The sequence below is a fragment of the Xyrauchen texanus genome, chromosome 36 (assembly GCF_025860055.1).
Source record: "Xyrauchen texanus isolate HMW12.3.18 chromosome 36, RBS_HiC_50CHRs, whole genome shotgun sequence".
Classification (NCBI taxonomy): Eukaryota; Metazoa; Chordata; class Actinopteri; order Cypriniformes; family Catostomidae; genus Xyrauchen; species Xyrauchen texanus.
The window spans coordinates 11002973-11014514 of NC_068311.1; the positions used below are offsets into that span (position 1 = coordinate 11002973).

Here is an 11542-nt window from a genome sequence, read left to right on the forward strand (position 1 = left end):
TTTATATTGCACTCTTTACCCTGCAGTATTGTATATGTGTATATTTGTATGTATGTGTACTGTGGCATATTGTATTGTATTGTATATTGCATTTAAAGACAGCTGTTCAAACAGAGTGATATGCTTTTTGAACATTTACAGAATTAAATTGTGAGTTTTACATACATTTATGACCTCTAACTACAAACTACATTTAATATAAGTAATTTAGTTATTTTCAAAAATAGTAAAATTTTACTTAATTTTGTTTTTATTATAGAGTAGTTGTATTTTGATTACAACTCACTACAATCTAATACAACTAATTAAACTGTAGTCTACATCTCTGCTCTGTTTCAAAATATCTCTATTTTTATTGGTGAAAAATACTAAATAACAGATAATAAATTACATTTAGCACATTTTATTAAATATTTCATTCAATCAATTTCACAAATATGTAATTCTTTCTGATTGAAAGTGTAACATACAGTGGTATAAGCACATATAGTATATCAACAGTGCATAGTTTACAACATGCACTCTACTGTATTAAAATCATTTTAAATACGTACAATTTTGCTCCAGAGTGTATTCATCTGCATGCCAACTTTTTATCCCTGCATTTCTTCCTTAATTCATCTTTGAAGTCCTTTGTTCTGAAGCAGTATATCATTGGATTGACAACAGGGGAGCAGACTGTACCACATAATCAACATAATCCGAATGCCAGGAGTGATTGCAACTGTAACGTCGTACACATAGACAACACATCTTGGGACATAGTACAGGCAAATGATAAGAAGCTGGGGAGTGCAAGTTGAGAATGTCTTATACCGGGCCTGTATGTCAGAGAGTTTGAAAACAGATGTAATGATGGCAATAAAAGAGAGCATAATACAAATCAAAGGGCCCAAGAGAACAAACATGGCACATGAAAATGAAAAAGTATTTTTCTGCCTTACATCTCTACAAGATAATTTCATTATTGAATTTTGGTCACAGTAATTTTGGGTTATTACATTAGCACAGAAGGGCTCATCGAAGGCATTGTAAACAATAACTGACAGCCAAGATATTACTATTGTCCAAATCACTGCACTTGCCATAAAAATAGTCTTGTTTGTAATAAGAGCATAGTATCTTAGTGGGTTGCATACTGCAACAAATCGATCAATGGCCATTAATAACATTAGGAAAGAATTAATACTCCTAAGTAATGAACAAAAAACATCTGCAAAAAGCAACTATAAAATGATATAGAGCTGCTATTGAACAGGTATTTTGCAATGGTTTTAGGCAACGTGACAGTTCCAAAAGCAAGATCAGACACAGCAAGGTTACAGAAGATTAAATAAGTGGGTTTCTGAAGACATCTCCCAGAAGCAATTAACGAAATAATAAAGATATTTCCTCCTGCCAGTAGCAAGTAAACAAATAACAAAAAGGTTCCTACAGCTCCATAATACTGTGGTTGGAGTCCTGGAAATCCAAGCAGGTAGAATTCAGTGAAATTGGTGTAAGCCATGGCTCTAGGAAGGCTTCACAAAAAAAATTATCTGAACTTGTGTGTACTCACTGAAATGCAAAAATAATATGAAAACAATCCTAAAAGGGTAAAAAAAAAAAATTTATAGCACAAAATATTACAATTGTGTTCTTTTGCATTTGCTGGATTTTAACCACTAAACTGGTGAGGATTTACTTAGTCACCACCGGTATTAATGCATAGCCAAAATAGCACCTGATGCATATAAAAGCTAGAACGAAAGATAGAATGCTCTCCTACACCTTGAGTGTCCATATGACACAGACACACCGAAGTTACAGTTTATCATCTCATCCCAAGACCAAAGACACCGCCCAGATGTTGACATGTTGTTTGGGTATTCTCTTGCTATTACCACATCATGGTGTTTGTTCATGACAGTATTTTGACTTAAACAAGGCATAAGCAACTTTACCCCATTGTCCATACAAAATACATAAAAAATATTTTGCCAGCGTGAAGTAAAAGTGTGAGTGCGAGGTGATCGTCTGTGTTCCGTGACTGATACCGGGTCCTTGAATAATGTATAACGTGCCAGTAAAGGCAGCCGGTGCAACTCGGCAAAAAGAAATGTCCCATTTTCAGGACACTGTATTTTAAAGATAATGTTGAAAAAATCCAAATAACTTCACACATCTTTATTGTAAATGGTTTAACCCTTTCCTGCCTGACCCAAAATTCTGAAAATTCCATTATGTGCCAGAATATGATATTCATATCCAAATTCATATTATATTCATATTCATATAACATCACACACCGAACTGTATATACCATATTGAAGAGAAGGTCTTTCAAATGATGTAAATATATGTATGATTATTTAAGGCTAATCATCCTTTATCAATAACATTTCACACAGCAATTTTTACAAAAATCTTCTCCGGCCAACATACTTCATCAGACAACTGAAATTTCAGCCATTTTATTTACAAGCTAGAGGGAAACTTAGAATGTATGAAATATACATAATTTTGTGGGCATCGTAGAATAGCAGACAGATTATAAATATAATCTATTGTTTAGAAGTTATGACCATTCAAGTGATTAGTGGGAAAATGGAATAAAAATAATATTTAGAATGTTAAGATACATTTTCACATGACCACTCCTCAAATACTCCTTTTGACCTGTAATAATAAATTGAGATTGCATCTGAAATGGGAGTGGTGGCTGGTTCGATCCCCACAGCCACCACCATTGTGTCCTTGAGCAAGGCACTTAACTCCAGGTCGCTCCGGGGGGATTGTCCCTGTAATAAGGGCTCTGTAAGTGTCTTCGGATAAAAGCGTCTGCCAAATGCATAAAGGACACAAACACTGAAATATACATTTTATGTGTTCAATAAAACACACATTTTATTTAATTTGAAGATTAGAATTACACACGAATTACAAAGCAAATTATACAAAATAAAACTTTCGAACTATCTACAGTAGATAAATTGTTAATAAAGAGTGCACGAACAGTATATATATATATATAAATTCATTAATACTCAACAACTGCCATACATGTGGAGAGAAGAGAGCGAGAAAAGAGGGGAGGATGACAACACCAGTAAACACAGACCAACCTAGGCCTCTTCGTGAAACTGGTCACACTCAGCTGAGTGCCAAGACTGAAAACAGTTCCTATCGCGAACCAAGCAAAGTCTTTTGCCATTAAAAACTGCCATGCAACAAGCTACTTAAGTTTTATTTTCAGTCCTACTTTTCCAATAGCATAGCCAACATCTCTTAGAGGACTCTTCAAATTTAGGGACATGGGCTGCGTGGAGTGATGCAAAGGAGGGACTACATGCTTTAGTGTATGCAAAGGGAAACTTGCGTGAATATCAATACCTCCCAGCTGACGAGCCAGGTTTTCTCTGAAATCTATCTGGCTTAAGTTCAACGGTCTACGCTCAACCCCTGGTGTAAATTCGATAGTATACCCTGAGTCTGATGTTGCAATTACCCATAATTTAAAACCTCACCGTGTAGACTTGCCCTTCATGTATTGTTTAAATCCTGACCAAGCTTTAGACTTGACCATACGTTCATCTGTTGCAAGATTTTGGTTAGGCTGAAAGAGAAAAAAAATTTGTTTGAGGTGGGCAATAAGATAACAACTTCCTAAGGCAATCCTGATTATCCTCTGTGGTAGGGTCTACAACATGTAGAGCTGCTAAAAGAACCTTGTAGTGGTCATGCAATATAAATCCCCTAGCCCACTGAGCCCTGAAGTGACTTGGTTCCCCAATGACGATGGGAATCAGGGCGAATTGAAAACCCCATGTAAATGAGCAACCCAAGAAATTAGTAAAATTCATTGGGGGTCACCTCCATCCAAGCTCCTTGGTAGCTGGAATATGATGGACAGTTTAGGATGAGCTCCCACCCCTGACGGTTTGTAAAGCTGCATGTCTCAGCAACTACAGCCTGTGTAAAAAAACAGAATAAAAAAGTCAATTTCTTGCAACATCATATTGGAGTTTGACCACACAGCCAATACCAAATGGATGGCTAGGCTTAAATGGGAGAGATTTTGGTGCCTGTGAATCAATGTCAGAGTACGAGGGATAAGAAACAGAGTCAGGGAAGTGTTTAATCTTTCTAGCTGACTTGGGACCTGAGCGAGAATGGCTAGCCATTCCCAAAATAATAAGAGTAACCGTGTTAGTGTTACTATGAGTATCAGTCATATGAGAAATAGAAGCAAACAATACATACACATTCATATATACCCAGTTGATGGTCTTGGCTGGGGTCTGAACAGCTCTCTTAAGGCAGATTTTTTGCAAGCGAAAAAATTGGCAAAAAAAGTTCCCTGTCTGTCGCTCACTTCGACGTTGTGTCGAAGAAGCGACACTAGGGGTCTCTATTGAGAGCCTCACGCATCTCTGAACTTGAGAAAAGGCCAATGAGAAATTGGCAGACAGAATTTGCATGTCCCGCCTACGGACATACGGTATAAAGGAGGGAAATGAGTCTGTCCTTTCAGATCTTTTCCTTCGGAGCCAAGCGGTTCTATCTTTACAAGAGAAAGCCACTTCAGCCACCCCCGCACCCCCACCTCCAGAACCACGACAACTAGGAGTTCATAGGACGCCTACACGGTACTTACTCCTCAGTCACTAGCCTGCCCCCTGCCGGGTGTGCGGAGCAAGGTAAGTGCTTCGAGTCCTTTCTCAGCACCAGAACCTCGGGACATGCTTTTGCCTCCTGACACCTGGGGAAGCTGGGTGCAGATATCGGGTGTCACGGCCGGGGCTCTCTCCTGGGCAAGGAGGCTCTGGATCGCGTGCCGGTCCTCTGCTTGAGCCCGCAGAACTTAAAAGAACCGTCAGTCCTGATCTTGACGCAGCTCAACCAGGGACTGTTGGTGTGTCTGATGCATCCTGGCAAGGGACTGGAGGATCTCGGCCAACTGGGAGGGCTTCATGAGGTGTACTTGGATTTTCACGGGTTTCGGCACCAGTGTAAAGCTTTTGGATGTTAGGGGGGACACGAAGACGAGTTGCTCTTCTCAGGTAAGGGCTTTAATGGCCACACAGCAGTGCTCACAGCTTTCAATCGACAGGAATCACTCAGCTAACATAAACTTCCTAACAACATACAGTTCTCGTATTTTACAGCATACATCAACACTGGACTGACGTGTGACACTCTCTCTCTCTCACTGCTGGTGGCGTCTTTTATCCGCTCTCCCCGTGCTCACTGAAATCAGAGACAGGTTGGCATAATTTAGCTCAGGTGTAAGTGCCCTTACCGCTTTCCTCTCTCCGGACGGGCACTTGACCACACCCCCGCTGCCACAAAAGTCTAGGTTACTGGTGAAATCCCTGTTCCCTGATGGAGAAAATGAGATGTTGTGCTGATGTTGTGACACTAGGGGTTTGATCTTGAGAGCCCCAATCACCTTTGCTTAAAATAGATAAGGCCAATGAGAATTGGCAAGTGGAATTTGCAATTTGATGCGTCACTCAATCAGATTTATGCTGAGGAGCCAAGAGAGCGTCCCGGCCATGTCAGCGGCTGTTTCAGCGTCTATGGCAGAAGGGACACAACGTCTCGTTCCCTCCATCAGGGAACAGGGGTACACCTGTAACCTAGAAGTTCCCTGTCACTCATCGATGTAGTGACATTAGGGGTTCCAATAGGAAACGCCGCAGACGTTGAACCATGTCACGAGGTACGGAAGTGTGGACACAGGAACAGTGGCCGAATCATAGCGAGGCTCTGATGAGGGGAAACACAGGGTTCATCAGAGGGGAAACCTGAACAGTAGAAATGTGCCACATGGAATTACCCAAAGGGGAAACACCACTTATGGAGCACTGAGCCCAAGTACATGGGCTCACCTGAAAAGGGGCATACCACGAGTACTGGGCCTGGTGTTGTAACTCCTCCGCCGAGTTTGTACCAAAACAGTGCTTGAGAATAAAGGGTGTCCAGGGTTCACAGGATATGGGGAACTGTTGTGGACAAAAGGTACAAATTATGACCTTAAAGGGTGTCCTGGGTTCACCGGATACAGGGAACTGTTGTGGACAAAAGGCTCACATTACCACCTTTGAAAACGAAGCTCAGAAGATTAGTCTTCTTCCGATAACAGAAGCCCACCCTCCAGTGCTGCGACCGAAAGCTCATCCTTGTCGCGAGCCGCGAACAACACATTAAACCCTCCCTGATGCGGGTCGACTGCATCGCTTGACAGCTCTTCCGGATAGAACGAGCACGATGGGGGATGGGAGGTCCGCTGGGGCTCTGCTGGCGGAAACGTTCCCATGTTCACATCCAGATTGCTGGTGTTGCTGACCCAGCCGGCTGAGCATCAGCCCAGGACGGACCAGATTGTGTAGCAGCTGCGTTGGCTCCATGCTTCATGAAGAAGGAAGTGAGCCATGACTGCAAAGTTCTCACTGGCATTTTATCGCAAAGAGAACATGACCCTTCCAAGAAAGCTGCCTATGATTAATAAATTAATACATTTTATTATATATTGTCAATGATACCTAATGCAAACCTTATAGTAAAATGTTTCCCAGTAATTATCATTCTGGCAGATTCCATGACCTCATTTTAACTGAGACACTATTTTATTTGTACTTCTCTAAAAAAAGTTGAAAGGCGATCAGAATAAGGTGATAAAATGGTGACTTGTCACAGCACTTAAAATAGACATATTCATAATAGATGTTAAACTAACATCTTCATGTTGGGCAAAAGTTAATGGACACATTATTTGTCATCTATTGAGCTATACAGTATAGTGCTTCTTTTTTAGTGCTTTCTATTAAAAAATCAGCTCATTGCATTTGCAGTGGTTCTATGGTGTTTTAAAATTACAATTTTCACAGCAGGGGGCCCATTTTCACTATTTTCACCACTAGGGCCCCACAAACCCACAGGCCAGCCCTCATTAAAAATGTAATAAAACATTATACTAGGCCAGAAATGTCAGAATTCTGAACACTTTATGGGTTAACAAATTACATTATTAGCAGTTTATAGGATGGATCTATGTTTTCTAGGGATGAATATTTAGGCGAGGCTCTGCCCTACCTGCCCATATGGATTGACCTGGTTTCTGGATTGTTTTAGAATTACAGTAGAGGTTACATTACATGCAAGCCTTTTCATATAAGGTCTGTCTATCCATTCCTTAGTGTTCATGTGATATCTTAAATAGTAAACATTCAGTTCCTGGTTTAAAGATGAATTACCTTCTTTTATTGCACACACAGCAATCCACAAATCTAATGTATTGCCATTTTCAATGTATATCCAATGTATTTGTAAGTAAATAGACTTTATTTAAGAAAATAAAGCATCTACTTTATATTACTTTTCATGTACAACAACAAATACATCTTTTTAAAATAAAGTTTATTTTTATTTATTTTTTTCCTGGCTTCCAATAGCAAAGCATTTAAAAATGAGAACGATGAAAAAAGCAGTAACAGTGACAAAATATAAAACTTCCCCAATGCCCTATAGATTTTAAACAATATAAATGTATCCTCTCACAGTTCTCTAGTTTAGTATGCAGTATGACAAACAGTGGAGTCCAAAAGTCTGAGACCACATTAAAAATCTAATTTAAACCTGGAAAGAAAAAGAACATTTTAGGAGTTTTAAAAAAGGAAAACAAAGTAAAAATCTGTCTTCTCCTTTGTACAAAATTTCCTATTCACTTGTTTCCATTAATATACACAATAAGCTCTTTGGAACATTTTAAACTCTTGCTGGGATAACATGGATCATCAGGTTTGGTACAAACTTGTGGAGTACATGCCAGCTTCAGTGCATGCAGTCATTTAAGCAATGGGAAACCAAATTCAAAAATACATTTTAAAATTTAAATTCTTCTTTTCACTAAAATGTATACTAATCTATAATAGAACAAATAGTAATAGAACAAATGTATTATTTTAGAATAAATGCCAAAAAGCAGCATTTCAACTAGTGATTTCAGACTATTGAACCTCACTCTGTAAAAAATATTAGATGCAGTTTTGTGTGTTTTTACAGATCTTGAAACCATTTACTTGCATAGAGTTGACACATTTACTTTTTTTGGATTATATTGAGGATTTGTTGAAGTTTTTAATCTTTTAAGTAAGCTTTCCTTTACATCTTTTGTCCTTAAGCAGTAAATGAGTGGATTGATCATGGGTGGAAACAGGCTATACATCATAATAATGACTAAACGCAAATCAGTGCTGAAGTTGATACCAATAATGCCAGACAAATAAATAAAACACCTGGGTAGGAAAAATAGAGCAATTATGATGAGCTGAGGACTGCTGGTGGAGAAAGTCTTCAGCCTTCCTTGAGTGCTTGAAATTTGCAAAACTGCCACAAAGATGGCACCATAAGAGAAAACAATATAAGCCAGAGGTCCAAGCAAAACAACCATTGCAAATACAACAGCTGGAACACCGTATATAGCACGATTAATGCATGCAAGTGATGTGATAGAAACGTGATCACAGTAGCATTGTATGATTCTGTTTTCTGCACAGTAAGGGAGAGGATATGCCCTTATTACCATCATTAAAGGGCATGCATGTGCTAGCATCCATCCAATAAAACAAAGACTGAGAATGCTCGAACTTGTGACTATATTAGGATATCTTAGTGGATTACAAATGGCTACATACCTATCAAAGGCCATTATTCCCAGGAAAAAAGAATTGGTTGATCCAAAAAAATGTACAAAATACATCTGAATGAAGCAACCAGTAAATGAAATATTACCAGCCTGGAACCAATACTTGGAAATAAGTTTTGGTAAGGTTGTGGTGCTAAATAATACATCACTTACAACCAGGTTTAAAATGACATAATACATGGGTTTATGAAGGCATTTTTCCAGAGTAAAAAGTGCAAGAAATGTTCCATTCCCCACTAAGATACAGACATAGACAAAGACCAATAACACTGCCACAGCGCCATAGTAACTTGTATGAAGCCCAGGAAAACCGACAATGAAAAAGTCCTTAATATAGCTTATGTTTCCAGCTGACATGCTGACCTGATGGCTGTATGAAAAAGACAGAAGACAGAACTAGATTAATATAGACTGAGATATGCCTTTTGTTTTAAATATTTAAAATAATAACAATAATATTTGGCTTGAAATCACAGATATTATGCATTAGAATAGATCAGATTACAGATTACAGCATTTCAGAACAGTAATGCATAACAGTAAATTAAAGTATTACGTTTAATTTCATAATTTTAAGAATAAAGGAAAGTTATATTCATCTAGGAAATATTTACAGAATTTATTTTGTTAACAGTGCATACTGCTAATACAATCACAATTCAATAAGAGTCAAATCATTTACTTACAATATGTCTTAATATGCTGTATATTTACACTCTTTAAATATGTTGCAGCTGAAGATTTATAAGCAACATGAATGTTTTTTTTTCCTTCTCATTGAGGTGGGGAATTATGTGGCTGGTCAATGACACTGATCCTATACCACATGCATTGTTTAAAACTAACCAATGACCTACTCTAATGAGATACTCTGAGGAATCCATCACCAGCAAACAGTAACAGCAACTACACTACATTGTATAAATTGACTTACAAATCAGGGTGTAATTGTAAGACAATGTAGTACTCAGGATTATTATATTCAAACTCACTTATTGTTTGCTTAATTCATTAATAATAATAAATAATAAAATATAAATAATAAGTGAGATAATGAATGAATGAATGAATGAATTATCTCACTTATTATTTATAGTCTAAGTTTTTGTCCAATAAAACATCATGTTAAAAAGCATAAAAACTACTACCAACTATTTTAACCCTGAACTAAAGAAAGGAGGCCTTGATGATGCAAGCTTCAAAATATGATATCCTACTAAACTGAGAAAAGCTTTTAATTTTAATTCTAGTGTAATTACATGGTCATTATCACAGGTGTTTTATGTCTCAATTGCCCTTGAGATTTACATTTTCATCTTACTACTTTTGTTAGGAAAATCTCAAGTAATTTATCCAGTAACATTAAGAATAGTGTAAACATATTAAAACAAAGTAAACAAAAGTAAAAAATCCCCACTTAATAAATAACAGGTTGTTTGCTCTGGCAAGCAAACATTTAGTATGGTGATATCACAGTGTATACTCTGTTTATTGAATAAAATGTGTGGACTGCCCACAATTAATTATTATTCTTAATTCATTTAATTAATTAATGAAAAATGACAATTAAAAACAAATTATATTATTTTATTACACAGCGACCACTCCACTATAATGGTGCTTAACATACAAAATTTGATAAATGTTCTCCAAATTCTTCTGCATCCTTTCTATATACTGTCACATGCTGTATTGTGTATCATAATGTCCTGAGTATTTTGTCATGCATGCAGATGGTGGAATATAGCTTAACTTGACTGCAGAAACTGAAATAAAAGATATATCAATGCTGCTATATGTATATTGTTAACTTAGTAGCAACAATGGTATTTAAAAGTGCATAGTTCTATTTTTGATATTGCTTGCATGTGTTTCCACAATATTCTCACAGTATAATGTAGTTTTTATTTGAAAATTGAACGAAAACAAATTAAATTCAGATCCTTACTGTAGAATTTGAAGTGACTTTTAATTATCAGTCAAACAATATAATAAATGTTATTATTTGAAAGTTTTTAATATAGTCAATCTTTATTATTTAACCCATTCATATGTACCGTCACACATATGTGACAGTTAATAACTGGGCCCTGCAGAGTAGAGTCACATTCAAATTGGCTTTCGCACTGACACAGGCTGTGCTAGTCAAGCGTCTGTAATGCTCAAACAGTTACTCATACAGTCTTTTATACCACAGAATATGGTTATTTTATATACATCCATCCAACTCATCACCAAAGTAGCACAATAAAAGTTTACAGTTCTTATATGCATCAATACATTGAAAGCGATCTTCCTCCAATGCGTGCTGCCATTTATTTACAATTAGTAGCATGTAAAATGTCCACAGCAGAAAGTAGGACACAGGGAAACAGGATTCTCCTGGCACAGGTAAGACTTTAGGGGCGGCTGTGGCTCCGGTGGAAGAGCAAAACGCAGGTTTGCTTGACCATGCCCCCGCTGCCACAAAGTGATTGTTATTCATCTAACAAACAGCTACTCAAAGAGTCTTTTCAAGCACATAGTATGTTTATTTTATGTAAGAAACCATCTAATTGTCACCAAAGTACCATGATAACAGTTCACAGCTTGTACATATATGTACAGCCATCATATCCAAACACAATTGTGACAGGGTGGAGGGTGGGGGCTTGGTCGTGATTCCACACACCCAGCCCCTAATCAGACTAATCATGCTGACTGGAAGCTGCAGTGTGTGAGAGAGAGAGAGAGAGAGCGAGAGAGAGAGATTTACGGACAGCTGTCCAACACCTTTGTGTGTTTGTCTTTTTGTTTCAGTTTTTCATTAAAATATTATTTATATTATAAATAATAATAATTATTCGTTGTTTC

General features: G+C 37.5%; 1 protein-coding gene and 1 pseudogene across 1 annotated transcript; both read right to left on the reverse strand.

The window, feature by feature from the left end:
• Positions 1-574: 574 nt before the first annotated feature.
• LOC127629488 (olfactory receptor 287-like) lies at positions 575-1507 on the reverse strand (annotated as a pseudogene).
• Positions 1508-8059: 6552 nt separating this feature from the next.
• LOC127629489 (olfactory receptor 2AT4-like) lies at positions 8060-9046 on the reverse strand. The gene has a single exon (XM_052106583.1). The coding sequence runs from the start codon at positions 9044-9046 to the stop codon at positions 8060-8062; it is 987 nt and encodes a 328-aa protein (XP_051962543.1).
• Between the last annotated feature and the right edge of the window lie 2496 nt (positions 9047-11542).

Bases quoted from the DNA above. Each gene is read 5' to 3' on its own strand.
- LOC127629489 (XM_052106583.1), bottom strand. From the start codon at position 9,046: ATGTCAGCTGGAAACATAAGCTATATTAAGGACTTTTTCATTGTCGGT.